At 43.7% G+C, this 24,737-nt stretch overlaps 1 protein-coding gene across 1 annotated transcript in view; it reads right to left on the reverse strand.

Annotated features, from left to right (window-relative positions):
- The window catches only part of CACNA1E (calcium voltage-gated channel subunit alpha1 E), a 1,379,194-nt gene that overhangs the window by 551,862 nt on the left and 802,595 nt on the right, over nt 1-24,737 (reverse strand). Inside the window, exons 14-17 of the mRNA XM_069233198.1 lie at nt 15,216-15,347; nt 10,120-10,192; nt 7,464-7,581; nt 6,375-6,442 (exon numbers count right to left, since the gene is read on the reverse strand). Of these exons, the coding sequence (XP_069089299.1) occupies nt 6,375-6,442; nt 7,464-7,581; nt 10,120-10,192; nt 15,216-15,347 (391 nt within the window). The remainder of the gene's footprint in view (nt 1-6,374; nt 6,443-7,463; nt 7,582-10,119; nt 10,193-15,215; nt 15,348-24,737) is intronic.

Raw genomic sequence — 24,737 nt, forward strand, 5'->3', positions numbered from 1 at the left:
ATATGTAATAGGTTACAAAACTTTAATGTTCATATTCAAGAACCACCTAACTGTGGGGAAACTATATGAAGCCAAAAAGGGGCCTTCAGTTTTAGGATGGGTAGGCCAAAGAAATCAGCATATAATACTTGAATACTAGGAATCGACCTATCGAAAAAGCCTCCTTCTATGGGTCCAGTAAAAGTAAGTTTAGTTTTACTGGACCCATAGAAGGAGGCTTTTATCGAATAAAGAGTATTGATAATTATCGATAGGTCGATTCCTATCAATATTGGGACAGTTCCATTTTATAGACTATTGTATATGTCTTCTGTTTGTTTCCCTTTTACCGAATTTTATCTGATGTCTATCTTGTGTTATTGATGTTTTTACATTTATGTGTTTGTTCTGTCACTGTATGATCTGGGATTCTGTCCGGAACTATATTAAAAATTTACCTTTGATTCCTCTGATTTTAGCTGATCAATAGAGAGATTCAGTGTGTGTGCGAGTGAGTTGTGACTGGATTTTCCGGTGGGGATCTTTTTATAATTTCACTGTGTTACAGAACCCTGTTTCCCCCGGTATTTTGGATACAGGAGGGTCCCCTCTCTATTTTTGTCGAAAACTGATTTCTAAACCAGCAGTTGTGAGGTGATTCACTGCAGTCACGACTGATCTTGTCTAGGGTGTTTAAGTTTGATGATGTCTTTTGGGACTTGGAGAGTAAATGGAAAAGCTTAAAGAAATGCTCTTGCTCAACTTATCATAAGTTCATTAACCTTCAGTCTAGTTTCTATGAATCCTGATGTAAAGACTTGGCATTTTCGGTTTTCCCCAGTAATAAAATGTCTGACAAAAAGAATATTGTCAGAGGTTTCATATTATGGGTTTCTTATCGTATTCTCTTTAAGGTAATGTCAGGAATACATTGCTGGCCTAAGGAAATATGCACTTTTACAATGTGAAACTGGGCTGACCATCTGCTCTTTTTAGTTTGCTTGTTAGGTTGTAATTTGAGTGCACTAGGCGTGCTGACCATTGAGTACAATAATCCTAAAGGGCTAAACATTATCAAGGCCAAAACAATAAAATGGAAAAGGAAATTAAATGAACACTTTAAAAAGCAGAGGATAAATAGAAGGGATAGAGAGAGAAGGGATATGACAAAGCAAAAATTAAAAAATGCGCATCCGTCCAAGGGAAGGAGACACTGGTAGACTTCTGTGGGAGCTAATATTTACCATACCAAGGTGATTAATCCTGACAAAACTCCGACGAAGGTAAAAAGATGAAAGTGTCTATTTTATCCTGTTCGAAACAAACACCTTCCAAACCTTGCCGGATGATCGATTATAGAATATTTATTGAGGTGCATCTGGACTGAGCTGGACTGCAAAATAAAGGTAAACTGGGGCTAACAGTCGGTGGGTAGACTCCTCAGAAGCCTCGTTTGTCACAGTTTACTTTGGACCTAATGAGGTTTGATTTTTTCGTGTCCTCTTCTTGCTGGTGGACAATGCTGTCATATTTTGATGTTGGATTTCACTATGACTTATTGACTGAGAGTGACCCTACAGCTACTTCTATTAGAGTCTATACAAGTAACTTTTACGTCAGTATTGACTTTCAAAGACTGCTTAATTGTATAAACCATAAAACATTATAGAAGATTGTTTTAATCACACCCACCTCGAATTACAGTCAATTATTTGATCAGATCCTAAGCACACATGGAACTAAAACCTACTGTAGCTTTGATTCACGCTAAGCCTTTCTGGCAGGGATTCCTCTGAAGATTCCTTCAAAATGTGTAGCACATCAGTAATTTTCAGATTTCTTGATTCACTTGTTAGAATTTGTATTTCAGTATGATAAATCAAGGGCAAAGAGTGCGGCCTTTAAAGGATCATGATTGACTCACTTCCAAACGATCTTCGGTGTTTTACTGACTGATTACTTTCAAGAACATACCAGAAAAAGGACCCCTTCCAATTTAACTTATTTGACTGAGCTCGCTCCATGTTCTCTGTTAATGTGGGAACATGGAGCTCCATGCTTTCTTGTGATGATACTGCCCCATGAATACCTCACGCCGCATCAAATAGTTTTGTACTAAATAGCATTCTAAGCAAATTGTCTTGGTGCCAGCGGCTAACTGAAAAAATTAGACCGACAAATTGCCTAAATGTATACATTTTAGTCAACGGCTTCTGATGTTATGATCGCTTTTACTGAGGGTTGCTTTTACTGAGGTTAAGATTGCTTTTACGTTTTTGTAAGCGCTTTGAGTCTAAATTGCAACATTATTATTCGATCGGATCTGGAACTCACTTGGATCACAGGTGGGTTCTGTCAGCTTCACAAGGCAGATAGCATTACTTTTGGGTCGTTGGTTGGATCCTGGAAGTGCCACTGATGTTGTCAAATTATAATCCTGATACTTCTACTACTAACCAGCTTTGGATTGACTGTGCCTACTTCCTCTTCCTGAGAACCTATTGCTGTGGTTTCAAAATTGTGCTCCTAGTGAGGCTTTTCCTAGTAGTACTTGCGTGTTCTGGCATTAGCCAAACCTTTTCATTTTACTAAAATAGTATGTACGATATACTCACTTAAAGCGTCTTTTAGTCACTTCTCTTCATCCATTGGCCCGTTGTTGTGTAATTGACATTTTGCTTTCATCCGCTACACCATAAAGCCTGGACATTGATTCAGCCTTCTTAAGCCCCTGGTTAACTTCACTTTTAGTGTCTGCATTTTGAACTTTCACAAGGTGGACATCCACAGACAGGGTAGACCTCATCAGTGCCAGTGTGTTTGTTTTTACTATATAATTGTTTATTTACTGTTATCTTCACATTTACAGCCTGGTGTCATAGACTGACATCTTTGCAGTCAGCACAAGGCACATTCGAGCTTTATCAGTTCCTGTCTCCTGCCAACGCTGTTGTAAATTCCATTTGGAGTGGGCTTTGTTTATCTGATAGCAGCAGTTTCATTCAAAGTACGCCATGTTGTGATCCTGGACTCAGTTTTACCAATGGTTCTTTAATAAACTTTGCCCAGGAAGAACACCAGATGTTTTTGTGCTAATTTGCAGCAGACTTGTAACACTTTTATTTAAAGATAAGCAGGATGTAATTTGGGTTTGTTGTAACCAATACTGTATACTGTAAAACCCTCTTTCTTTCTTTAGTTTTTACTTTTCTTTCTTTCTTTCCTTCCTTTTTTTTCCTTATTTCCCTTTATCTTTCCTTCTTCTTTGCCTTCTTTTAATCTTTTCCATCTTTCTTTCCTTTTTATGACTGCTTTGTTCTTGCTTTCCTTCTTTTGTTCTTGCATGCCTTTCTTTTTCTGTCCTTCTTTCCTTCTATTCTTTCTTTCCTCCTTTTTATTTTTTACTTCATTTCTTCTTTCTTGTTTGCCTTCTTTCCTTCGTTCATTCCTTTTTTCTTGCTTTTTTTCTTTCTTTTTTTTGCCTCCATTCCTTTTTGAATTCTTTCTTTCCTTGTTAGTTTTTTACTTTGTTTCTTTCCTATTTTCATCTTTGTTTCTTTTTGCCTTCTTTCCTTTTTGCTTTCTTTCCTTCTTTTCTTCTCTTTTTGTTTTTGTCCATTTTTTCTTTCTTTTGTGCCTTTTTAACTTTTTGATTTCTTTTTTTACCTACCTACCTTCTTTTTTCTTTCCTTTTTTTGCCTTCTTTCTTTTTTATTTCTTTCCTTCTTTTTGCATTCTTTCCTATGTCCTCTCTTTTTTGTCTTCGTCTTTTCTGTCTGTTCTGTTTGCTTCCATTTCCTTCTTTCTTTAGGTTTTTGTTTCCCTTTTCTTTCCTGCTCTTTCTTATTTGCCTACTTTCTTTTCTTAGCTCTTTCCTTCGTTCCCTCTTTATTTTTCTTCCTGCCTCCTTTTTTTACATTTTTTGCCTTCTTTTCTTTTCCCTCCCTTCTTACTTTCCCTAGTTTCATCTTTCCTTCTTTGTTTCTTGATTGTGTTCTTTCCTTCTTATTTCCTTCTTTCTTTTTAGGTTTCTTTCCTTCCTTCTTTCTTTTTATTCCCTTCTTTCTCTCTCTTTGTTATCATTTCTTTTCCTTTCTTTTTTGCACTTTTTCCTTCTTTCTCTTTTACCTTGCTTCCTTTTTATTTCCTTCTTTCCTATTTTTTCTTTTTTGGCCTTATTTCTTTCCTTCTTCCTTCCTTTTTTGTCTTCATTTCTTTATTTTTGTCTTTCTTTTTTGTTTTCCCTCCTTTCTTGATACCTTTTTTTCTCTACCTTACTTCCCTTTTGCCATTTTTTCTTTCTTTCTTTCTTTCTTTCTTTCTTTTTCTTTTTCTTTTTCAAGGCAAAAGACTAGCATTCAATACCAGACTGATTTACTTTTTTAGGTCTGTGTTAGCCAAGAACTTCTGATTTGACTAAAACTACATATAACACAATTATTTATAGGGGTTTTCAGCCAGACTTCATCCATTAGTCTATGATTGTCATTCATGTTTTAATTCCACCCACTCCAGCGTGCATCAAGAGCCAGTGTATCAGCCAACTTCAGCCACTGACTGACTTCATTATGAGTTACGGCATACTGCCCTTTTACACAACCATACACAAAGTAGTATCCTTCAGTGCCTGGGAATACTATGATAATGTCTAGTGTACTTTTTTGAGACAAAAACACTTTTGCTTTTAGCTAATTTTTTAGATTTGATGAGGCCTCAACAGCTTCCCAAATAATAACATGTTGCAAAAACCAAGACAAAACAAAACAAGAAATGCCAAAAGGCTGGCAGATAACATCAGAGCTACTGGTTTTGCCAATGCTTGTTTGTCATTTGTCTCCTTGATCTGAGATGAATAATTCGAAAAACAAACACATGTGAACCTAACATTCATTATTAGTACCACACTGTGGAATAGGCAACAGGAGCAGCAGTCTCTACTAACATTCAGTGCAATAAGAGCTGGCCCCACCAAACCTGGCTATCTGCTGTAGCAAGCCGGGAGAAGCCATAGGAAAATCTGCAGGACAGCACACAGTAGCAAGCAGCACCAACATACAAGTGAAAGACTTGCCTTTGCTCATTGTGTGCATGTAGTTGTGGGGGTTCACTTTCTACTAAGTTCTATGTGGATGCAACCTCATTATAAAAAAGAATTTAAGAGAGTGAACACCTCTGCTTTATTCCATCATCCATACTGAATTACAAAATCCTCTTGCACTTCTACAGTAGCTTACCCTGGCAAAACAATGTTCCTGTACAGACATAATGATCTTAATATATTTTATCCTGTGGAGAAAAGGCTTGCAAGATTGCGACAATAAATTCCAACCTCTGGCCTGAAACTAGAAAGGACTTTTCCAAATCAACACCCCCATTAGCGTTCTTAAACACGGATAGCTGGGCTGTAGAACACGTACTGGGTGCAACTGTGGCGTTTCCCTATGTTTGAAGCTCTATGCCGCTAAGAAAGGGTTCCTTTCTTCATTTTCTCTGCCAAACGGGAGGGGAAATAAGAGGTTGGTCAGCAGTGCTGTTCCTTGTGGTTTATTTATGCCAAATATTATTTAACATTGTTTCAAGGCCGTCTCCAATTTGTGGAAACAAACAAGTAGGTTTCACGTGGGGAAATGCTTAAAAGAGGTTAAGTTCAGTATTTTGTAAACTGCTGTTCTCCCAACTAAAGTAAGGTGAAGCCTTTCTCATTTAGTAATATCTGAAATTATGATTGGAAGCAAACATATCTTTAAATTTGTCAGGAAATGTTAATACACAATAATCTCGTCCAATTGGCTGTTTTGGTTATATTTGTATGATATTTTGCAAAGCTACCCTATATTCACGTCTTGCTCTATCGCAACTCGTGTGCATTTAATTAATATATTTCCTGAAACAGTCATTTTGTTTTACTCCAGAGAGCCAACTTAACCATCCACAATTCCTAAAGCTGGGATTTTCATCAATGGGCAGATGACTGATCTCTGAGTTGTGATGGAAGAAAACAATAGAGATTTTGTCAATGTGAAGTGCTGCAGTGGGCTGGCCTCAGGGAAGATGGACATTGACATCTAAGGTGATATTTGCATAGCATACATATTTGGATAAAACTGATGTAGTATAGCAGCTCAATTCATTAAAATATTAATCTTTGCAACAGTCAACTGTATTCACATGCGTTTTTAACTAAGAAACTACACTAGTCTACAACATTTGAGAACTATAGTAAGTGTGATTTAGAGTGAATATCCTGTAGATATGTTAATCTCCTGTGTACAATTAGAAAACACACTGTGAAGAAAATAATGTCCACCATTAAGCAGACTTACAGACAAGGTGGACTATTTGAGAATTAGAATGTATGAATCAGAGAAGCAAACGGGCGGTTCTTCAGCGTTTACCTTTGTTAATTCTTGTGCATTGGCAAGGTTATCCACAGCGATGGCAAGGAAAACGTTCAGCAGTGTGTCTGGCGGAGTTTAGGATGAACAGCAGATACAAGAGAGAGAAACCGCTGTAAATCTACAAGGGAAACGGTGATCTCAAATGTAATCAGACCTAAGCAGTGCCAAAGGAGCAGGATGCCAACACAGAATGCTAGTGAGGCTAAAGGTGCTCCAATCCTAGAAGGCTCATTCTTAAAATACTGTAATAACTTAATACTTGTAACTCTTATAGGTACCAGAACTGTCCTCATTGCTCCCACCAAGTGAGGGTCAAGAGGGCACCAAGATTTCATTAAGAAGTGTAGCCACATTTAGTGATGAACCTACAGCACCTTTATCAGGAAAGGAGCCACAGCTCACAATGCAAGTAGAACTTCAAGCACCTTCCTTATGACTCACAGGGTTCCCTAAAAACTAACTCCCACCTACGTTACAAGAAGGCAGTAAGAGCCTACCCCAGGGTAGATGTGACATTCTAATCATTATTGAGGAACTCACATCCCCTGACAGCTAGCAGCAGACTGTCCCTGTGGCACAGTGTGAAGCATTTGAGGCTAACTACCTTTTGCCTGTAAGTGGTGTATATTCAACCCCAGTGAGGCACTCAGAGCTCCGGGAAGGAACATGTAGCCTTCCCCAGATGGGACATCAAGTCCCTCCCATTTGGTGAGTCTAAACCCCTGTTGCAGTGTGGGTCGCACAAGCACAAACTCCCTTTTGAGACTCCCCACCTCTTGCCTGTAAGCCAGTTTCTCACTCCTCAATGAGGGACTCATTGTCCTACACCCAGGAACAGATACATCACATATTGTCCACTGTGGAGCTCACAGCCCAGCCCAATGTATCGACTCACATTCCGTCTCTTGATGTGGGGCTCACAAAAGCTTCCCACATAAGGCTCTCTCCTGCGTAAGGGACTCAGAGCCCATGATAAAAATGAGGCTGGCAGCCGAGTCCCCTTCTCCCCCCGTCTTACATAAATGCAGGATTACCAGTAAATCACAGAAGGCAAACTCTGAAAAAGTGATTTTTCGGAAAGGATACAGTTTCCAAACAAGGTGAGTACAATAAAGTAGATAGAAGACCACATGCCAGACCGAACTCCACCCTGAGAGCGGATCCCATTGTACATCACCTCATTCCAATCCTCCCCGGTCAGAATCTGTGAAAAGAAATAAGAAAAATATCATTCCTTACACAAGAATGATTCAGTGGTTGCAAACCTCCTATCTCTCTACAGCAAATGCCTTAAAATGTGGTAGACCCTCCATACTGCTGAAGCTGGAATCACTGCTTGGTTTGTAACATAATAAGTGCCATGGCTCAATCCTTTGAAGCTCTCTGCTGGTGCAATTGAAGGTCAAGGTTGTAGAAAACCAAGGCTGTTTAGACTTGATTGCACCTCATGCCTCTTTTATCCACCACCAGACACTCCCTGACCATTTATTTCACGCAGTTTCTTTTTAAACCCAGCTTTCTCGCTTTGTGAATGCTTTTCCATCTTTCCCTTCCTACTTCTTCTCCCTTTAGGTATTTTTCTGACTCTTGCTAAGGACCAATGTTGATTGAGGAAAATAGGTGCTGGTCCCCAAAAATGACTGCTGGAGGGCCCCGCTGCATCCAACCGGATCATTTACACAATGACTAGAATAAGCACCGGTTATTATTCAATTGCTTGAGCTGGAAAAAAGAATATCCTTGGTAGAACCATAGATGGACAAAGGGCACCTCCCTGAACTGCCAAGACATGGGGAAACAACTGCAACAACAACAAGGTGATGGATAAGATGCTTGAATTAATCTAAGCCACTGGAAATCACTGAGGCAGCATTCCAGTCCATTGTTTTTCACCCACCAGGCCAATATAGCCATGCAAATCAGTACCAAACCTGGTTCTCATGAGAGAAGTCTATCCCGAACCTCAAGGCGAGTCCCCCTCCAGAAAGGACCACAAGCAGCCCCAGACCAGTTTCAGTGAGGTATAGCTTGAGTCGTATTAGAACAATAAGCTGCAAACCTACTTAGGGTCTGATTTAAGAAAGGTGGTGCTGCACTAAGTGCAGAGCCACTTTTCTTGCGCCCCTTAGATCCCTCCTAAAGCAACCATGTGTGCGCCATATCTAAGATACGGTGCACCATGGCAGTAGTTATGGAAACTAGTATCAACGTTTTTGACGCAAGTTCGGAGCTTTGCAGTACTACCATCAAAAATGTAGACACTAATCCTGGAAAGCCCATTGAGACCCATTGAAAACAATGGTGTGCCTCCTTTTAATGCCTGTTCTGAGCAGACGTTAAAAGTGTAAAAAAAAATGACAGAAAAAAATCTCTTAGATTTCTTTGCACCACTTTTTCAGTCCCCCGAAAGGGTAAAAAGTCCTCTTTGCATACATTACGCCTGGCGCCGGCGTAATGTAGCGCAATGGGTTGCAAAGTGGCGCAATGCATGCATTGAGCCACTTTGTAAATTTGGCATGGTGATTATGGCCTTGTTGGGCCACATTAGCGTAAAAACAAAAATGACACTAATGTGGTGCAAAGAGGCGCTAGAAGTTTTTAAATCAGCCCCTTAGAGTGTAAGCTGCAGCAACAACATGGTGATATATGAAATGATTGAATTAATCTCAGTGACTCCGCAGAGGTGGTACTAAGACTGGAATTGGAACCACAAGCAGCCCTGATAAAAAATGTCAAATAACCCCCAATGCCCTTCCTGTCTCTCAAGTTCCATTCTATGTTTCTCTCACTCTCTCTGTGTCTATTAGACTCGAGTGCCTGCTTCCCTAAAACCCAAGGGAGCTAGAGGCAGAGGTAGCAACCTTCAACCTTCAAAACCCAGTCTCTAACAGCTTCAACCCTCGGAGAAATGCCTGATGGAATATATGGCCAGTTAGGCCCTGGATCGTAGCATTTAAAATGAAGATGGTAAACAAGCCTTCTCTCACCAGATAGAAAATACTTCAACAGTTTTAAACACTTCTTATCGTGAGGAGCCATTTCAAGTCTCTTGGTAGTGGACTGATATATGGAAAAAATCCATATGACTTCACTTTTGGAAGTCTTCAGATATAACCATAATTTCCAAGGCAACAGCTACAAAGCCACATCAGGCCAGTCAAAATTAGCCTGGACTTACAAACTCAGGAGACGTTTACACTTTTAGGTCCTGAGAATAAAAAATGTTCACCCCTTGGGATAAGTAGGTTGTTTCGGAATTTAAGGCTGTGCTTTGTGCATGAAGGAAGAGAAGGACATGGTGAAGCATGTTGCCTCAGTACTGAAGATAGGGCAGTAAACCTGAATTGTAATGGGACTTTTTCTATACAGACTAGCACAGATGCACTTAACAAGCACATTAAAGTGCTAATACATTTAGTAAACTCTTCATATAACAATGCTGGTGGGTAAGTGTAGCAACATCTCTTGATTAAAAGAAATGTCTTGCAAGTGTGCCACATGATACTGACCACCATGTAACATTACTTCCTCCTTTGATTCTCTCTAGTACTGTCACCCATTTATCTGCAGGACTGCATCAACATCAAGATACAGAATTACATTTTTGTGTGATTGGAAAGAAGTGAAAAATCTGACCATCACTGGGGAGATGGCATACCCATCAACATGGAGGAAAGTCACCTTCTCTGTGACAAAAGCTGTCTCTCCATTTATCCTGGGGCGTTCTGGAAAAATATCTTACCTGGAACACCGTCATAATGGCTGCAGGAAAAGTGTCAAAGTTGGCAGAGGGAGTCCCATCTCTGAAGTTAAACCTGAAACATATCAAAATATAATTGATTGGAAGGAACAAAGCTTAGGTTTAGGAGCTGTTTTCCAAAACTTTGTTACTTTGGCTGGAATTATCGTAACATTATGCATGTTTCTGTGAGAAATTGGGTTGTTGGTTGACTGAGGTGTGAGCCCTGGTCAAGCATCAGTTGCTTTTAAATGCATGGAATTTCCTGCCTCCCCTTCCCTGGCTCCAAGCTGGCTGTAGTGACAATGTGGGGTGACACAGCACACCTTATTCAGTTGCAAGAGGGGCTGGGTTCAGCATCCCCCCCACCCCTACCAGCAGATGGCCTATTGAGGCACACCTAACCTCTCTATTGTGTGATTGTCTTGGAGGAATTCACAAAGTCTGTCATTTAGACCCAGTTATGTGACCCAAGACAGGCTACAGTCACAAAAGAGCTATGGGCAGGAAAAGGGTGTTGAAGAGGGTTTATCAGTACAATTTCATAGACACCAAACATGAGATATCCACCGGCTCCCAATTGGAAATGACACCTTATTAAATGTGATAAGGAATGCCCAGTATTATCCTATGAGAGGGGTAGGGCTCACAGTAGGTGAAAATGAAATTAGAAATGTTTCAGTACCAGGCCATGTAAACCCTAAAAGTACATATCCAGCCTTTTAATTATGCAGCATCCTGCCATATGGGTTACCTAGAGGTGACTTATATGTAATAAAAAGGGAGTGTAAGGCCTGTCAAGGGGGTTTTAATGCCAATCCAACATGGAAGTTATCACTGCAATAAGGCTGCACTGGCAGGCCCGGGACATGTTTTAAAGGGCTACTTAAGTGGCTGGCACAATTAAGTACTGCAGGCCCACTAGTAGCATTTAATTTACAAGCCTTGCGCATATGGTATACCACTCCATAAGGGACTTACTGGTAAATTAAATATGCCAATTGAGTGTAAGCCAATTTGACCATGTTTTAGGGAGAGAGCATAAGCAAGTTATCACATGTTAGCAGTGGTAAAGTGCATAGTCCTAAGGCCAACAAAAAAAAATCAGCAAAAAGGTGGAGGCAAAAAGTTTGAGGGTGACCTTGCAGAGTGAGCCAGACCCAACAGGCTCTCGTAGAGACCCTTTACCATTTATGCCAGGTTCAAAATCTGGTAACTCACTGCTATAAGGTAGTAACCCAAAAACCTCTTACCCATTGTTAATACGTCAGAAAGGCCTTCCAAACCACGTTGACAGGGCTCTTAGCCGCTTGTCTGGTTTGACTGAAAGTAGAAAGCACAGCTGCAGGAGAGGAATGGAAAGCAGGGATGGTGGTGGGGGCTGGTTAAGGAAGACAAGATTTTCACATTTGGGTCAGGGAGGAGAGGCCATGTTATGTATGACTTCCCCATTAATCCTCTGCCCCGCATAGCATTTAAAAGCAAGGCCAGTTGATTTTGGGAGCCATACATAATATAAAATTATAGATGGGTAAAAAGTCATTCACAGGGATGTTTTTTACCTCTGGGTTCTGAGAGACATCACAGACAACTCGAGCTTTGCTCTTGTTGTCTGTTTGATGTCACTCAGAACCCCTTGGTGAAAAATATTCACTGTATCAATTTATAATTTAATATGACTTGCTTTTTTAAATTTAACATGATTAATAACCTTTTGTAAGGCCCTGGGAATGTTCTTATCTGCTACTCTCTTTAATATGAAACATTATCCCTAGACCTACTTGAGTAACGATTGCCCTGAAAGGAGGATCCTTGATACAAATATGTGGCTACCATGGTGCGAATTACAGAACATGTCTCATTCTAGGCTCCTTCAGAGGGTGTTTTTTTTTGCTTACACAGGCAATGTGCTACTGCAGGGAATTCCTGATTCTGGGGACTCTCTATATGAAACCTATCCCTAAACTGATGGAAGCCGGAATTGCCTGGAGTGGGTCTTCTTCATAGATAATGTCACAATAAGTGTATATTACAATACATTAACTCCTATACAGTATTACAGATTATGGTTCACATGTGAATGAGTAAGTAATAGGGAAATAGAGCCACTACCTGCTTTAATAGGTATTTACAAGTGAGTACTGATGCATTTCTGCTTACTGCTGTACACCCATGTTACTACCACCTCCTCCTCCAACCTCTGGGTCATTTCAAGGAGAGAGAGCTGTAACAGTCATTTAAAAATGTACATGCTTTAAAGACATGTTCTAGCACACCTGGTCAGAACTTTCTTCACCTAAATCTTTAGTGTTTTTCACCCTGACAGAAGGCTGTAATCAGGCAGTTTCAGCTGTGACAATGTTCAAGCCAGTGCTATTCCTGATATTTATTGGGGACATGGCAATTGTGCATCACCAAGTCCATTCACATGCCGTGCAACTACTGCACATGACCTCACTGGCTGCTCTACTGTTAGACTTTTCATCCTTGGCGTGGTTTCCCCTAACTTTTTGACCATGTTTCCCAGGTTGTTGATGTGTGCTGGACTCAACTCTGTTTTTGCTGTTTTTGTTACTCTGGGCACTTTACCACTGCTATCCAGTGCTGAAGTGCAAGTGCTCCTGTACAAAAACGTTTATGTAATTGGCTTTCCATAATTGGCATATTTGATTTACTAGTAAGACCCTAGTACAGTGCACTAGAGGTGCCCAGGACCTGTAAACCAAATGCTACTAGTGGGCCTGCAGCACTGGTTGTGCCACCCACATTAGTAGCTCTGTAAACATGGCTTAGACCTACCACAGCAGTGTCTGTGTGTGCAGTTTTAAACTGCCAATTCGACTTGGCAAGTGTACCCACTTACCAGGCCTAAACCTTTCCTTTTCTTACATGTACAACACCCCTAAGGTAGGCCCTAGGTAGCCCCATGGGCAGGGTATAGTGTATGTTTAAGGTAGGACATATACTAATGTGTTGTATATGTCCTGACAGTGAAATACTGCCAAATTCGTTTTTCACTGTTGCCTATCTCTCTCATAGGTTAACATGTGGGCTACCTTTAAAAATGATTAAAGCGTAGATTCCCTTTGGGAGCAGATAGATATGTGGAGTTTGTGGTTTCTGAGCTCACAATTTTAAAATACATCTTTTAGTAAAGTTGGTTTTAAGATTGTGTGTTTGAAAATGCCACTTTTAGAAAGTGGGAATTTTCTTACTTAAACCATTTCTGTGACTGCCTGTTTGTGGATTCCCTGTCTGGGTCAGTTTGACAGTTGGGCTGTTTGCACCTCTCTCTAGGCAGTGACACAAACGGAGCTGGGGTGTAGTCTGCATTTCCTGATGAACCATCTGTGTAGGCGGGAGGCCAGGAGTGGTCACTTACACCTGAAAGGGCTGTTCCTGCCCTCACACAATGCAGTCTCCAACCCCCTGGTGTGTGTCTGGGGCCTGGCCTGGCCTGGGCAAGGCAGGATTTTACAAACAAGAGAGACTTTTCAAAGGGCAAAATGGGTATCAGAAGGGGACCCGAAACCACAGGCTTTAGATCACTTCTGGACATCAAGAGGAACCTCTGCCTGAAAAACAGCTGAAGAGCTGAGGAGGAGTGCTGCCCTGCCTGATACTGTGCTTTGTGGAGCCATCTTGCAGTTGCTGCTTCTGCCTGTGCAAGAGGACAAACACTGGACTTTGTGTTGCCTTCCTTTTTGTGAAGAACTCTCCGAGGGCTTGATTTAGAGCTTGCCTCCTGTTGTTTGAAGTCTCAGGGACAGCAAAGACTTCTCTCTGCCAGCACCTGGAGTCTGCTGAGACTATTGCTCTGCCAAGTGGTGCCCATCCAGTTCCTGGGACCCTGAAAGGAGAAGCTAGAAGAACAAGACTGAAAATCCACGCACAGACTGCGTGCGGGGAAACATTTGATGCATCTTCCGAGACGCGGCTAAAAAACGACGCCATGCTTGCTTCGCGGCAGAAATCAACGCTCCACCAGCATCGCAGCTGGAAAAGCAACGCATGTAGCTGGAAGAACGACGCTCACACCTGCTGACAGAGGCTGTTAACGTCGCAACCCACTTTGAGCAGTTTTGCTGAGATCGACGCAAACCTTGCTGGGCGCGGGAAAACGATGCAACGCCTGCCCACCCCGAGTGCTGCCCGGATTGATGCATCGCTCCCCTGCGGGGAGGAAAAACAACACACGCCGGCCCAACCGGAGAAGGAGAAATGACGCATGAGCTCGGTTGCAGGTGAGAAATCGACGCACCACTTACCTTTTTTGACGCGCACTAGCCCGTGCCTGTTATTTTGACGCTACCCATGTACTCTTCAACACTAACAGTGTTTTAACTGCTTTTTTCAAATATTTAAGACTTTTTTTGCATTTTAATCAATAACTTGACTCGTGTATGTTGGATGTTTGTTGTTTTGGTCTTGTTTTGTTTAGATAAATATTTCCTATTTTTGTAAACCTGTGTTGTGTCACTTTGTAGTGTTTTCATTGAGTTACTGTGTGTGTTGGTACAAATACTTTACACCTAGCACTCTGAAGTTAAGCCTGCCTGCTCGTGCCAAGCTACCAAGGGGGTGAGCGGGATTAGCTGAGGGTGATTCTCCTCTACCCTGACTAGAGTGAGGGTCCTTGCTTGGACAGGGGGTAACCTGACTGCCAACCAAAGAACCCATTTCTTACAATAACCTTCAAGGCAGCAAGTAAGCTGTTGGAACTCCAATCTTGTGATTTGTCACTGCCCAGCTACCAATGCAAGTCCTTTGCAAGACCTAGGAGCACAACCTTTCTGGCTAAGGAGTAAGGCACATCAGCCACTAGAATTTATGCTGGCCTGCCTTTTGTAATGCATTTTGGAACTTGTAGTGATGCATTTTTAGTATGAATGGCACAGCTACTAGCCCCAGAATGGAAAGACAAATCAAGAGCAGATTAGCTACTTATCAAAGATGAGTGAAGACTCAAGTGATGTAAAGCATCAAATTTGATCAAGTGCATTGTTAAAGGATGAAACTAATGACCTAATGGTAACATTGATGCTTTGCATGGTACAGTAGAATTTCACTGATTCCTGAACATGCTGTCCATTACTTACCTGCCCCCGTATAGCTGCATCCCCAGGAGGGCAAATACTACAATGAAGAGGAAAAGGAGAAAAAGCAGACTGATGATGGACTTCATTGAATTCATCAAGGACACCACCAGATTCCTCAGGGAGGCCCAGTACCTAAAAGAGTCAGAAAATGATTACTGTTGGGATCTTAAACCCTAGCTTGAATGTTCTTCTGTCACCAACAAAAAACAACCGAAATGGGAGAAATTAAACTAGAGAATGAGAAAGAAGAACATATACAGTGTCCATCAGAAGGTCTTTATATGATAAAGATGACAAAGAACCAGTTGATAAGGGAAAACAATGGAGAAAGGTGGGTCTGTGCAGGGCACAAAGGAAATCTGATCTGTTAAAAAGGAGGGAATAGAGTTGAGATAGTACCGATATTGATTAATGTAAGCAGACTTAAGGCATTTTTTGCTGAAGGAGTGGAGCTTGCATGTGTGATGTTGGGCAACAGTAGATTTCTGTGCCAGTACAAGGTGTGATATAAATAGACTTCAATGGCACTTGTACATATTTAATTACTATGATTCTACACAAGTATCATTCTTTTAATTTTTTGATGCCCCCTTCTAACTTTATCTGGATAGGTGAAACCACTACCTTGACCTGAAGTTGAATATATCTAAGTCAATCTTAATTTGGCTTCAGGGGCCCATGAGTCCCTTGCCTGCTGCAGCTTGAAGTCTGGCAAACCACCACTGCTTGAAAGATACAGAAGTGCAGGAACTCACTACTCCAGAGTGCCTATTGCAGCTGAGAATTTCTGGTAAGCTCCCATTATAAGCATTGCACCAGTAATGACAACTGCAGGTATTCTCCCTTTCCAATTAAGTAAGTGTAGGCACTCAGTAACTGCCCATTTAGAGCACTGCAGTTTCCATCTTGGAGGTAAGTGCAGACAAGCATTTTCCATGGTAGGTGGAAGAGTGTGAATATGTATACAGCAAGTCACTTCTTTAGTACATTGAGATACTGGAGCTTACCTTATAAGACAGAAATACAATATCCTATTCATGTCAACTATATTAACTTTTTTATATACTGTTTCATATCTCACATCTAACATTTTCAAATGTTATAAATAACAAGGATTACTATTACCCATGTTGATTCTATTACCCACGATAAAGAGATTGCCAAAATGGACAGCTGATCTTGTGTTGCAGAAATTCAAACTCATGGCCTGAAGCTCACACCAGATCCCACAGGTGAGTGCTTAGCTCATTGATCCAATGGGTGCATGTGGTCTTTAATTGCCTGTTTCGTCTGAACCACGGGTCTCCAGCAAAAGATCCAAAAGGCTAGATCATTCCCAGAGTTTAACTACAATGAATCTTACTTTAACTCAGTTACACTGTCATTATTCTGACGATCTGGCATATAGCAATCTCTCTCTTTTTCTATGTCAGACATTCCTGTTCTGATAATATCATACTTGGTGATTTTCCTCTCTTTTAGTAGATTGTATATGTTGAATTTGCCTCAACTTGGATTGCCTTTGGTCCATATGGATTTTGTTGTTAGGAGCAGGGTTGATTATGATTTACATTGTTTCTAGCAACAACAACAAGGTGATGGATGGCCTGCTTGAATTAATCTCAGCCCCAAGCAATCACTTGAACCGCATCCCAAATAATAGTTTTTCCCCCACCATGACACCTCAGTTATGACCCAGCAATTTGCAAATCAGTCTTGACCCTGCTCCAGTGGGAACAGTTCAGCCAAAACTGCAAGCAAAGTCCTCCCTGAACCAAAATACAAGAAATCTGGGACTGATTTTACCCTGAGAAGGGATCAATAGCCAGGTATAGTTTGATTCTAGTGGCACAGTGAGCATAAGACCCATGTCTGGGTGTACTCGATTGTAGGAGGCTGGCCTGGCTTGTAGTGGGTAACAGAGGTACTTACACCTTGTTCCAGGTCCAGTTATCTCTTATTAGTGTAGAAGAGGTGTTTCTAGCAGCTTAGGCTGATAGAAGGTAGCTATGGCAAAGTAGCTTGGGCTGAACTAGGAGACATGTAAAGCTCCTACTATACCACTGGTGTCATATGCACAATATCATAAGAAAACACAATACACAGAAGTACTAAAAATAAAGGTACTTTATTTTTATGACAATATGCCCAAAAGTATCTCAGTGAGTACCCTCAGTATGAGGATAAGATATATACACAAGATATATGTACACAAACCAAAATTATGCAGGTAATAGCAAGAAAAGGAATGCAAGCAGTGTAGAATTACAGTAGATTGCAAGAGGAGCACATAGGTATAGGGGCAACACAAACCATATACTGCAAAAGTGGAATGCGAACCACGAATGGACCCCAAACCTATGTGAGCTTGTAGAGGGTCACTGGGACTGTAAGAAAACAGTGAGGGTTAGAAAAATAGCCCACCCCAAGACCCTGAAAGGTAGGTGTAAAGTGCACCTACTACCCCCAGAGAGCACAGAAGTTGTGATAGGGGGATTCTGCAGGAAGAACAAACACCAGCAATGCAACAACAGTGGATTTCCAGACCTGAGTACCTGTAAGACAAGGGGACCAAGTCCAAAAGTCGCGACAGTGCCGAGAGTGGGCAGGAGCCCAGGAAATGCCAGCTGAGGGTGCAAGGAAGCTGCCACCTGTTGGAAGAAGCTTGGAGTTCTGCAAGAAAGAAGAGATCTAGGAACTTCTCCTTTGGAGAATGGATGTCCCACGTCACGATGAAGCTTGTAGAGGTGTTCCCACGCAGAAAGACCACAAACAAGCCTTTGCTAGCTGCAAGGGTCACGGTAGAGGTTTTTGGGTGCTGCTGTGGCCCAGGAGGGACCAGGATGTTGCCACTTGGAGGAGGCAACAGAGGGGGCGCCCAGCAACTCAGGGAGCCCTCACAGAAGCAGGCAGCACCCGCAGAAGTACCTCAACAGGCACTTGGAAGAAGAGTGAACCGGAGTCCATGCAAAGTCATGAAAGGGAGTCCCACGACGCCAGAGGACAACTCAGAAGGTTGTGCACTGCAGGAAGGAGCGTCGGGGACCCAGACTTGGATGTGCACGAAGGAAATCCTGGAAGAGTGCACAGGAGCCGGAGCAGCTGCAAATCACGCAATACCCAGCAATGCAGTCTAGCATGGGGAGGCAAGGACTTACCTCCACCAAACTTGGACTGAAGAGTCACTGGACTGTGGGAGTCACTTGGACAGAGTTGCTGAGTTCCAGGGACCACGCTCATCCTGCTGAGAGGGGACCCAGAGGACTGGTGATGCAGTCTTTTGGTGCCTGCGGTTGCAGGGGAAAGATTCCGTCGACCCACTGGACATTTTTTAAGAGCTCCTGGTGCAGGGAGGAGGCAGGCTACCCCCAGAGCATGCACCACTTGGAAACAGTTGAGAAAGCCAGCAGGATGAAGCAATACAAGGTTGCTAGTTGTCGTCTTGCTACTTTGTTGCAGTTTTGCAGGCGTCCTGAGCAGTCAGCGGTCGATCCTTTGGCAGAAGGTGAAGAGGGAGATGCAGAGGAACTCTGATGAGCTCTTGCATTCGTTATCTCGTGAGATCCCCAAAGCAGAGACCCTAAATAGCCAGAAAAGGAGGTTTGGCTACTTAGGAAGGAGGATTGGCTACCAAGAGAGGTAAGAGTCTATCAGAAGGAGCCTCTGACATCACCTGCTGGCACTGGTCACTCAGAGCAGTCCAGTGTGCCACAAATACCTCTGTTTCCAAGATGGCAGAGGTCTGGGACACACTGGAGGAGCTCTGGGTACCTCCCCTGGGAGGTGCAGGTCAGGGGAGTGGTCACTCCCCTTTCCTTTGTCCAGTTTCACGCTAGAGCAGGGCTGGGGGATCCCTGAACCGGTGTAGACTGGCTTATGCAGAGATGGGCACCATCTGTGCCCATCAAAGCATTTCCAGAGGCTGGGGGAGGCTACTCCTCCCCAGCCCATCACACCTATTTCCAAAGGGAGAGGGTGTAACACCCTCTCGAAGAGGAAAATCTTTGTTCTGCCATCCTGGGCCAGGGCTGCCTGGACACCAGGGGGGCAGAAACCTGTCTGAGGGGTTGGCAGCAGCAGCAGCTGCAGTACAGACCCTGAAAAGGCAGTTTGGCAGTACCCGGGTTCTGTGCTAGAGACCTGGGGGATCATGGAATTGTCCCCCCAATGCAATTAATTCCATGATCTTAGACATGTTACATGGCCATGTTCGGAGTTACCATTGTGACGCTGTACATAGGTAGTGACCTATGTACAGTGCATGCGTGTAATGGTGTCCCTGCACTCACAAAGCCTGGGGAATTTGCCCTGAACGATGTGGGGGCACCTTGGCTAGTGCCAGGGTGCCCACACACTAAGTAACTTTGCACCTAACCTTCACCAGGTGACTTATAAGTTACTTAAGTGCAGTGGTAAATGGCTGTGAAATAACGTGGACGTTATTTCACGCAGGCTGCACTGGCAGGCCTGTGTAAGAATTGTCTGAGCTCCCTATGGGTGGCAAAAGAAATGCTGCAGCCCATAGGGATCTCCTGGAACCCCAATACCCTGGGTACCTCAGTACCATATACTAGGGAATTATATGGGTGTTCCAGTGTGCCAATGTGAATTGGTAAATTTAGTCACTAGCCTGTTTGTGACAAATTTAAAAGTAAAGAGAGAGCATAACCACTGAGGTTCTGGTTAGCAGAGCCTCATTGAGACAGTTAGGCATCACACAGGGAACACATATAGGCCACAAACTTATGAGCACTGGGGTCCTGGCTAGCAGGGTCCCAGTGACACATAACAAACATACTGACAAAATAGGGTTTTCACTATGAGCACTGGGCCCTGGTGTAGGAAGTTGGCTCTGTATGCACTATTTCAAAGTAAGGAATAGTATGCACAGAGTCCAAGGGTTTCCCTTAGAGGTAATATAGTGGCAAACAGAGATAATTCTAATGCTCTATTTTGTGGTAGTGTGGTCGAGCAGTAGGCTTATCAAAGGAGTAGTGTTAAGCATTTGTTAAGCATTTGTTGTACACACACAGGCAATAAATGAGGAACACACACTCAAAGACAATTCCAGGCCAATAGGTTTTTGTATAGAAAAATACTTTTTCTTAGTTTATTTTAAGAACCACAGGTTCAAGATTTACAAGCAATACTTCAAATGAACGGTATTTCATGTAGGTACTTTAGGAACTTTGAATTAGCAAAATAGCATAGACAGTTTTCACATAAATGACATATAGCTATTATAAAACTAGACACTGCAATTTTCAACAGTTCCTGGGGGAGGTAAGTGTTTGTTAGTTTTTGCAGGTAAGTAAACCACGTACGGGGTTCAAGTTTGGGTCCAAGGTAGCCCACCGTTGGGGGTTCAGAGCAACTCCAAAAGTTACCACACCAGCAGCTCAGGGCCGGTCAGGTGCAGAGGTCAAAGTGGTGCCCAAAACGCATAGGCTTCAATGGAGAAGGGGGTGCCCCGGTTCCAGTCTGCCAGCAGGTAAGTACCCACGTCTTCGGAGGACAGACTAGGGGGGTTTTGTAGGGCACCGGGGGGGACACAAGTCCACACAGAAAGTACACCCTCAGCGTTACGGGGGCGGCCGGGTGCAGTGTGCAAACAAGCGTCGGGTTTGTAATAGAAATCAATGGGAGACCAAGGGGTGTCTTCAGCGATGCAGGCAGGCAAGGGGGGGGGGCTCCTCGGGGTAGCCATCACCTGGGCAAGGGAGAGGGCCACCTGGGGGTCGCTCCTGCACTGGAGGTCAGATCCTTCAGGCCCTGGGGGCTGCAGGTGCAGAGTCTTTACCAGGCGTCGGATCTTAGAAGCAGGCAGTCACGGTCAGGGGGAGCCTCGGGATTCCCTCTGCAGGCGTCGCTGTGGGGGCTCAGGGGGGGGCAACTCTGGCTACTCACGGTCTCGCAGTCGCCGGGGAGTCCTCCCTGAAGTGATTGTTCTCCACAAGTCGAGCCGGGGGCGTCGGGTGCAGAGTGTCAAGTCTCACGCTTCCGGCGGGAAACGCAAGTTGTTTCAAAGTTGCAGTCTTTGGTGAACAGAGCCGCTGTCCTCGGTAGTTCTTGGTCCTTCTAGATGCAGGGCAGTCCTCTGAGGATTCAGAGGTCGCTGGTCCCTGTGGAAAGTGTCGCGGGAGCAGTGTCTTTAGAAGTGGGGAGACAGGCCGGTAGAGCTGGGGCCAAAGCAGTTGGTGTCTCCGTCTTCTCTGCAGGGTTTTTCAGCATAGCAGTCCTCCTCTTCTTAGGTTGCAGGAATCTGAGTTCCTAGGTTCTGGGGAGCCCTTAAATACTAAATTTAAGGGCGTGTTTAGGTCTGGGGGAGTTAGTAGCCAATGGCTACAAGCCCTGAGGGTGGGTACACCCTCTTTGTGCCTCCTCCCTGAGGGGAGGGGGGCACATCCCTAATCCTATTGGGGAAATCCTCCATCTGCAAGATGGAGGATTTCTAAAAGTTAGAGTCACCTCAGCTCAGGACACCTTAGGGGCTGTCCTGACTGGCCAGTGACTCCTCCTTGTTTTTCTCATTAGCTCCTCCGGCCTTTCTGCCAAAAGTGGGGCCGTGGCCGGAGGGGGCGGGCAACTCCACTAGCTGGAGTGCCCTGGGGTGCTGTAACAAAGGGGGTGAGCCTTTGAGGCTCACCGCCAGGTGTTACAGTTCCTGCAGGGGGAGGTGATAAGCATCTCCACCCAGTACAGGCTTTGTTACTAGCCACAGAGTGACAAAGGCACTCTCCCCATGTGGCCAGCAACATGTATGGTGTGTGGCAGGCTGCTAAAACTAGTCAGCCTACACGGATAGTCGGTTAAGGTTTCAGGGGGCACCTCTAAGGTGCCCTCTGGGGTGTATGTTACAATAAAATGTACACTGGCATCAGTGTGCATTTATTGTGCTGAGAAGTTTGATACCAAACTTCACAGTTTTCAGTGTAGCCATTATGGTGCTGTGGAGTTCGTGCCTGAAAGACTCCCAGACCATATACTCTTATGGCTACCCTGCACTTACAATGTCTAAGGTTTTGCTTTAGACACTGTAGGGGCATAGTGCTCATGCACTTATGCCCTCACCTATGGTATAGTGCACCCTGCCTTAGGGCTGTAAGGCCTGCTAGAGGGGTGACTTATCTATACTGCATAGGCAGTGTGAGATTGGCATGGCACCCTGAGGGGAGTGCCATGTCGACTTAGTCGTTTTGTCCTCACTAGCACACACAAGCTGGCAAGCAGTGTGTCTGTGCTGAGTGAGGGGTCCCCAGGGTGGCATAAGATATGCTGCAGCCCTTAGAGACCTTCCCTGGCATCAGGGCCCTTGGTACCAGGGGTACAAGTTAAAAGGGACTTACCTGGATGCCAGGGTGTGCCAATTGTGGAAACAAAAGTACAGGTTAGGGAAAGAACACTGGTGCTGGGGCCTGGTTAGCAGGCCTCAGCACACTTTCAAATCAAAACTTAGCATCAGCAAAGGAAAAAAAGTCAGGGGGTAACCATGCCAAGGAGGCATTTCCTTACACCTGGCTAGCAGGATCCCAGTGAGACAGTGAAAACACCCTGACATATACTGACAAACAGGCCAAAAGTGGGGGTAACAAGGCTAGAAAGAGGCTACTTTCTCACACAACCCCCCCCCCCCCCCAAACGAAGGACAATAAGGCTAACCTTGGCCAGTTGAGTCTTTATTGTCTAAGTGGTGATAAGTGGGGAGTAGCTCTGCAATAGACTGGTTACTCCCTTTATCATCCACTATATGGTTACTTCCCTGTGGGGATGTAAACCACCCTGTTTGAAGTTTTTTAGCTAACCAACAATGTGAAGATATATTCTCAGAGTTCCTATCAGTAAGTTTTAGTTTAGAACAGTGGGAATTGTCAACTGGACCTATTTCTAGTGATGAGAATGCCAGACACGGATGCTGTCTCAGTAAAGCCATAGCTGGGCAAAAACTTTGTCCATATGGCTGTAAGAGAGAACAGGGATACTGTTTCTCTTGTTTTGGAGCAGGGCAGGGATGCTGTCCTATGAGCTCCACACTAGGGCAGGGCTGCTGTCCTAAGTGTTTTGAGGCAGTGCAGGGTTGCTGCACTAAAGTTTCTCTGGGAGGGTTGGAGGGATGCTCCATGGTAACTACAATGGTGGACTTTTTCTCACCAATATTAGTTATCCCACAGAGAGGTACTTCCACCTCAGGGAGTACAGCTGTGCCAGCTGATGGTTCCCTTGGTACAGGTGCCACTCCAGGAGAGGTTTCTCCTACCACAGGAATGGTATCCTGAATGGCAGGGTGGGTAGGGGATACTGTGATGCCCTTTTTACCTGTTGTTGGAGAAGGATCCTGAGTTTTCAGGCCTGTTCCTCTCCTTTGCTTTTTCATTTCAGCTGAAATGAGAGGAAGCAATTCCTCAGGGATACCCAGCATGGTTGCATGGGTATAAAACTCTACCTCAGCCCAACCTGAGGTGTCTAGGTCATTACCTAAGAGACAGTCTACAGGTAAGCTAGGTGACACTACTACCTGCTTAGGGCCAGTAACTCCACCCCAACTAAGCTGAACTATAGCTAAGGGAAGAAACTTAGTGGAGTTATGGACATCAATAATCTTGTACTGTTGTCAAATGATGTGTTGTTCAGGAGGCACTAGGTTTTCAGTCACCAAAGTGATACTGGCACCTGTGTCCCTGTAGGCCTGGGCCTCAACACCATTTATTGAAACTGTCTGCCAGTACTTATCCATTGTAAGGGGACAAGCAGCCAGTGTGGCAAGGCCAATGCCACTAGGTGTGACAAAAACTGTCTTGGGACTGACTACCCCAGTTTCTATGATGGACCCATAAGTGAACCCAACTACACCCTTACTTTGACTGTCGCCAGCAGTCCCACCACTATTACCACTACTGCTAGGGGCACTAGAGTTTGATGTATTAGTGGTGGTTGGCTCAGGGGGTTTACTTGGACAGGACGTATCCCCTTGCCAATGGCCTTTATTTTTACACACATAGCACCAAGTCTTTTTAATGTGTGTATGTTGTGAAGAAGAGGAAGAATTTGATTTATCCCCACCCTCTGAAGAGTGTTTAGGATTTGAAGAAGGATCTTTGGTTTTACCCTTATCCCCATGCTTATCCTGAGATTTCTCACCATCTTTCTTCTTGCCATCCTTGTCACCCCCTGTATGAACTTTTCTGTTCACTCTTGTTCTGACCCATTTGTCTCCCTTCTTTCCCAATTCTTGGGGAGAGGTCGGATCTGAGTCCACTAGATATTGGTGTAACAAGTCAGACACACAGTTATTCAGAATATGCTCTCTCAGAATAAGATTATACAGGCTTTCATAGTCAGATACATTACTGCCATGTAACCACCCCTCCAAGGCCTTCACTGAACAGTCTACAAAGTCTGCCCAGTCTTGTGAGGACTCTTGTATGGTGTCTATGAACTTAATCCTGTATTATTCAGTGGTTAAGCCAAATCCATCCAAGAGTGCATCCTTCAAAACAGCACAATTGTTAGCATCACTTTCTCTAA

This window comes from Pleurodeles waltl, chromosome 4_2 (assembly GCF_031143425.1).
Source record: "Pleurodeles waltl isolate 20211129_DDA chromosome 4_2, aPleWal1.hap1.20221129, whole genome shotgun sequence".
NCBI classification, from domain to species: domain Eukaryota; kingdom Metazoa; phylum Chordata; class Amphibia; order Caudata; family Salamandridae; genus Pleurodeles; species Pleurodeles waltl.